Source organism: Protomyctophum parallelum, assembly GCF_964188405.1.
Source record: "Protomyctophum parallelum genome assembly, chromosome: 2".
NCBI classification, from domain to species: domain Eukaryota; kingdom Metazoa; phylum Chordata; class Actinopteri; order Myctophiformes; family Myctophidae; genus Protomyctophum; species Protomyctophum parallelum.
In genome coordinates, this window is record NC_139699.1 from 54031221 (window position 1) to 54038210 (window position 6990).

The 6990-nt window shown below is 42.0% G+C and overlaps 1 protein-coding gene across 3 annotated transcripts in view; it reads right to left on the minus strand.

Annotated features, from left to right (window-relative positions):
- LOC310878331 (DNA-binding protein RFX7-like) overlaps positions 1–6990 on the minus strand; it is a 34132-nt gene that overhangs the window by 19257 nt on the left and 7885 nt on the right. For all 3 annotated transcript variants that reach the window (XM_083792614.1, XM_083792615.1, XM_083792613.1), the window contains exons 3-4: positions 3205–3290; positions 1470–1592 (exon numbers count right to left, since the gene is read on the minus strand). In XM_083792614.1, coding sequence (XP_083648740.1) covers positions 1470–1592; positions 3205–3290 — 209 coding nt within the window. The remainder of the gene's footprint in view (positions 1–1469; positions 1593–3204; positions 3291–6990) is intronic.

Genomic DNA, 6990 nt, shown 5'->3' on the forward strand with positions numbered 1-6990 from the left:
ATGGCGTTTTTAAGTGTGAACTACCTATGTTCCACTCTCTGTATACAAACATTTAGTACAGACAAGACAACAAACAGTCTTGTGAAAACAAAATAATATTGTCCATAACTCTTATGTGAAATATAAATACAGAATTGTGGTTCAGGAACCCCCAGGGGTCCTTGAGGGGGTTTGGTAAAGTTTTTAAACTCTTCAGAGTCAGACCCAATTTTATACTTAAGCTATTCAAAAAGAGCCAATCTACAAGCTCATAATGTGTCACGTGTTGTGATTCTGTAGATTTGCCAAAACGTCTTCTCTTATCTTATGGGGGTCCCCCCAGGCAGAATATCTTCTCAGATGGGGGTCTGCGGTCAAATACATATCAATTTGGAGGACCTTGACATGAAAATATTGGCGAACCTATTCAATTCAAATTAGCTTTATTGGCATGAGAAAACATGCAATCCACTGTATTAAAGTATAGCAGTGTGTTTGTCTGCAGGTTGGCAGACAAAACCATTCTACCCGGGAGTGTAAATAAAGTCTTATAAAGTCTTAAACAGCATTTGGTTTTTCCTCACTGCTTTCAATGTAAAGGAATCATCACTCAGGATGCACAGGTATTTATAGGAGTGGCCTTTCTCAGTGACCTTTCCCTCTCACGCCTGACCACTGAGAGGATCATCTGTAGGTCTGGTCTTTAGAAAATACATATAGAAGCTTGGTCTTATCAGCAGTGAGAGAACCACTTTCAAGTGAGATGAACATAACCTCTTAAACCCCAGGGGGGGAAGGGGGGTCCAGGAGGGAATATATCGGAGGGAGAAATATTGGAGTTGGAACCTGAGACCGGCGGGGGATTGGGGCAACTTTGAAAGTGGTCTGTGGCTTCAGGGGTGGATGCACTAACCATTTTCAACGTGCCTATTTTGGGCTTGTCATATATAGGGAACATTTGGCAACAAGAATAATGAAATGAAATGAATAATGAATGATCTAGAAGTGTGTGCCAGGTACTCTGGATGTGTGGAGGTAGTGCGTGTGATACATTATCCCATTTTGACCTGGGAACGATTCTGCAAATGTCTTCTTAATCCTGACTGTCATCTTTGAAAAAGCTATGTTTTTCTATGTCAGTCGTTCTCAAACACTTTCATGTCACTTTTCGCGATTCTTCAAAAATAGCAGACCTACAAGCTCGTAGCGCACCACTCGGTGGCGCGCTAGGAGCTTGTAGATCTGCTATTTTTCAATAGCTAAAGCATAGCATAATGCTAACACCTAGCAGGGAGGCGTACTATCATCCGACAGAGCATTGCTCCGAAGGAGCAATGCTCCGAGGTGCGCTGCGGGTCGGGAGAGGGTTGCGGTTAGGTTTAGGTGTCTGCCCCGGGGGAGGTTAGGGTTAGGGTGAGGGAGGAGGTAGGTTGTCGTTCGGCCCAATGCTCCGTCGGATGAAAGGCATGCACTCCACCTAGCACACATACTTGTATTCATCATAGACCTCCTGCTTGGGCAGAGAGGTCTCCGGGTGTTCCTCCAGGTTGTTGCAGATCCAGTTGAAGGCGTGAACCTGCTGGGTTCTGCTGGACGACATGGAACTCTGCTCACTGGCACAGCAAAGAGACAAAAGGGGACAACTAATTAAAAAACGATAACTAAACTGAAACTATATTGTGTGTCCTCAAAACTAAGTGAAATTATAGACAAAATACCCTTAGTTTTAGTTTTTATCAATATTTATATGCCTTTCGGATATTTATACTATAATCCTTTTAAATTCATTAGATTAATTTCCTCATTTCTCCAACAAGTTTTACGGCAGTTTTCAGCACCGTACGGCAGCATGTAGCCACGCTAATCCTAACTCACAAATAATCCAAAGTAGCCTACCAAAAAAACTAAAACTAAACTATAACTAAACTAAAACTAAGCATTTTCACCAAAATAAAAACTAGCAAACCCGCTCTAAAAACTGAATTAACTGAATTAGAAAACTTAGAAAATTTGAAAAATTTGAACTAAAACGAAACTATAATGAAAAAACCAAAACTATTATAACCTTGCAACAAAGAACACAGAGTGCTTCGGTCACAGTCGAGGCCTTTGCACACAGTAGTACCATGCAATTATTTTATTCCATCAGTATTTACAGTCATGCTACATTGAGTAACGTCAATTTAGTAACCTTTTTGGCAACACCTCTGGTCTGTCTATATCTATGGCCTGTTAGTTAGGGCCGATTCATACTCCTATTTTACCGCTGTTTCGGCACTGTAGTGACGAAATGATTTTGGCTCGTCAGAGATTTTCAGTAGCACCGAAGAGCCGACTTTAGGACGGTACACACCCCCCGAACCTCAAATGACGTCACATTGTAGGCTCTACAGCGCCGAACCGACTTTTATTATTATGAATCGGCCCTCAGAATGGCAATTCCCAGAATTCAGTTCGAAACAAAGCCGGTTACATAAATAAATGCATGTCCAGTCAGTGTCATTTTGGCACGAGTCAAACTGGGTTAGATTGAAAAGAATTAGCCCCTTGCCGGGCGGCTTTAGGAGTAGTGTGCAAGAGGTCATAGAGAAGTGCACCTTTTTTACTTTAATAAATCAGCCTCGGCGTACAAGGGGCTTAAAGAGGCACAGAGGCCCGTTGTTGTTACATGTTAGCAGATATATGTTGTGATAGGGAACAATGCGCCCAAGGCTCCAAGCAGGATCAAAGCCAGCAGCTATGACTGGTTCGGGGAGTTCCCAGACAGAGAAGTCCATAGACGGTCTCTGGCAGCTTGTTTGTAAAGGGTTCATGCATTCTAGGCAGTACATATGCATCTACATGCATGTATACTGCCTAGAATGCATTGCAATGTTCAGTCTTTGTTAACCCATTTTTGACTGAGGCCGATTCTAAAAAACTTCAAATATTTATATACAGTAGCAGCAACATTTTTGGGAATTTTGGAATACATGTATACAGAACCCCAAATGGGTTACCGCCCCGAATAGGTTAATGTCACGATTGACACATATACTGCTGGTTAATAATGTTGATCTAAACTGTTGCATCTCCTTCCGAACAGTTATCTTTCTCTGGTGTTGGGCTGTGTCGACTAACCTGGAATATGTTTTTAAAAGGTACCATCTATAAGTCAACAATACTGCAGAGAGTGTATGTACATATTCCATTTTTAAACAATAGGGTGTAAACAAGTTTATTTACCTTTTATCACTGCTGGGGTTTGGACCTGAAGGCAGTTTAAGGTAGAGGTAGAGTTTTTCAATGTCCGTAAACTTCTCCACATCTTGCTGCAGAAAAAGAAAGAGACAAGAAATGTTCATATCCCATAACCTTTGAATTATTCATGTTTTATTCTGATTAAAATCTTCATCTCCTAATCGTAATTATTTGAGATAAAGAAATAGCAGATCTAAAAACTGCGTCACACGCTTTGAGCTTGTAGATCAGCTATGTTGTGTGTTTTCTTTTAGTATTAAGTTATAAAAATGATGTAAGTTATTTGTCATAATTATCTGCCCTGTGCACCTTTTGTTTACAAAGCCTAAAGCCAAACAGAAATGTCCATTTTATTCATAATGTTCCATGACCGAAACAGTTAAATTGTTACTCGCAATTATTTTAGCAACAATAAATCGTCAAGTAAGATTTCATAATGGTGACAGCCCTAGGCCTCATACACACGTATCAAACGCCATCAAACAAATGTTTGGTCGTTTTGTTAATGGTTTAACAAATTTTTGTTTGATCCGGGGGGGGGGGGGGGGGAGTTGTCAGCTCAACTGCCTGAGAGATCCCAGATGAGTGCTGTGTTGGGGAACATGGTTACCCAATACCGCCCTCATCTGGCAGCGTCAGGTTAGGTTTGATCCACTCCCCCTTGAAATCGCATTGCATTTATTTGAGCGAGTGCAATGTGATTTCAACGGGGAGTGGTTAAACCAGGCTATTCATTTACGGGGGGGGGGGGACGGGGGGACATAAAAAGTTGAATTGAACAAGATTTCGGCCCGACAGCGACAATATAAAGAAGAAAACCCATCCAAGGGTGCATGTGGATAAACATAAAAGCCCTGGATTGTGCCGGCAAAGTGACAGACAAGGGAGGGGATACAGAATCAAAGACATGGAAAATAGGTTATGTGCTAATGATCTCTCTGTGTCTTTGTCGGTCTCCTTCTCCCTCTCTCACTCACTCGCATGTGCACGCATACGCACGCGCGCGCACACACACACACACACACACACACACACACACACACACACACACACACACACACACACACACACACACACACACACACACACACACACACACACACACACACACACACACACACACACACACACACACACACACACACACACACACACACACACACAACAACCTGAGTTACAAATGGCCTACAGTCCTTCTAATAACCTTCAAAGTGAATAGGCAACGTGATAGTGTTCTAGTATCCAATGTACTTCATAATAGACAGTGTATCCTATACGTATACGACGACAAACTCACACATTTCAGTGTGTGATACTGTGGTGGTGATCAGTGTACACACAGGTGTCAGTGTGACCCTTCCAGAATCCAGATATCATGATCATCATGTTTCATCATCCTTAATATAGAAAAATGTCCGCAAACCATCCGGAGATTAGCTGTACACAGACAGACGGACGGACGGACGGACAGGAGCGAAAACATAAGTCTCGGCCACGCCTTTGGCCTGGCGGAGAGAAGCACTTAATATAGAAATAGTGAAAATAGATCATCTATACAAGCTGTCAATGCTTCACACCGGCAGGACGTAGCGCCTCCATCCTATAGTACTCCTCCTGCGGCGACATGCATGGGCCCTTCAGGATCAGTGGTGAATTCAAAGTTCGCCCCCGCAGTCAAGGGGTACTTTTTTTATTATTATTATAACGGAAAATATCTGCAAAAAGCAGAAGGCCCGCCCCGCACACTCCAAATTAGATGAAAATCTTTTGGTGCAGAGCTCAATAATGTAATAGAAATGAAGAAGTATAGCCAGCCACGCAATACATGTCCTTTTCACAGCGTTGTCAACGCTCAGGTCGAAACGCGGCTGTTGCTTTTCCATGAGTGGTAAATAAACCATGTGAAAAGGACATAGTGTTGCTGGCTACTTCTTCATTTCTATTATATATATATATATATATATATATATATATATATATATAATTTCCACAGCCTGAATGCACAAATTCAATCTGGTCAAGTAGCTTGATTCAATAATTAGTTACTTATAGTTATAAGACCATTGTAACTTCAAACTCCATGTTAACCATGTTAGACGAATTGGTTCTGGTGAATGATATTGTCCCTCTAATGCAGTGGTTTTCAACCCTTTTCATATATTTGCTTTACTATAAACGAGTGCTTCCAAACTCCAATACTTAGAAAAGAAATCACCTGCAAGGAATTTCTTGACAGGAACTTGGAAGTAGCTCATAACAAGTCTACAGTGGATTTTTGAGTGGTGCAACCACTCCCTTATGGAGCTACTGTATGTGTGTGGGTGGGTGGCCTGCCTGGCTGGGTATGAGCACGAAAACAGCATGGTTGTTTTTCACCACCTGTGCGCAACCTAACACACACACAAACACACATGCACATATTAACATGTATATATGATGATTTCGGGTGTGCCAGTACAGTACAGTACAGTACAGTACAGTACAGTACAGGGACTGCCACACGGTAACTCTGTCATTTCTCAACTGTTTCGGACGTGGGGCGGCACGCCAGAACCGGCCCGGCCCCCTGGGCGTGTTCCTGGGGGTCCCGGGAACCCCCCACACGGAGTTGCACCACTCACTTCACACGGGTGTGATTTTATGAAACAAACACTTATGCAGATAGAAAGAGGATATGCAATGTTGGTGAGTTTGACGTTGTTTAACCCATTTTGGGGCGGGAACCCATTTTGGTGTTAGCATTACGTTATGCTTTAGCTATTGAAAAATAGCAGATCTACAAGCTCATAGCGCGCCACCGAGTGGTGCGCTAGGAGCTTGTAGGTCTGCTATTTTTTTTAAATCAAAGACACTTTTAGAATCTGATCTCAGGTCAGAATGGGTTAATAATGAAACTGTCAGGATGTAGAAGACATTTTTAGAATCTGATCTCAGGTCAGAATGGGTTAATACAATCAGATAGGACTTTTCTGTTTGGGTGAATGGGAAGTTGCACCTGGTTAGCACCTTGCTGGCAAGATGGCGGCGGTCTGAATATCATCAATAGCTGAATGGTCAGTGAGTAGGGGGGTGTAACGACATAGTCGAAAATAATAATTAATTAATACTTCAATTAATTTCAATTATTGAAGTATATGGAAATGTAAACAGCAACATTGACTTTGTATCGAATTGTTTTGCTAATCGTTTTGGTTCATTACTTTCCCATTCATTATCGCTACACTTGGTATATATCGATAAATATGTGTATTCTCTGTGTTCATGTCAAGGTAAGGGTTTGTCTATATGTGTTCAAATAAAATGTCTATGTATTTGCCGGAGATAATCACCGTTTACTTATTTATATCATCCATAATGCATACATTTTCCCTTAAAAAAAACAATATTGTCCATGCATCGTATCGCCAACCATGTATGGTGAATGTGACACGTGTCATATCGCTGTTACAATGTATCGTTATACACCCCTAATAGTGAGCCATTATTAGTTAGGACTCCAGAGGTCCCGGAGGTCCCAGCCCAGCAGGTACGATTTCAGTCGTCAGCAATGTGTCGAAGTGTGCCTGAACAAGACACTTAGCCCCTATAGCACCCAGCTGGGTGAAGCCAAAAAACTGAAGCCCCCCCCCCCAGGATGTGATAGGCCTAAAAAGGCTGAGTAGACATGAGAAGAAGTGTTTTAGGCTGAAATACAATACTAAATCCGTTTTCGTTTTCAAATATTTTCATGTCAAGGACCCCCAAGATTATATGTAATTGGCCGCCGACCCC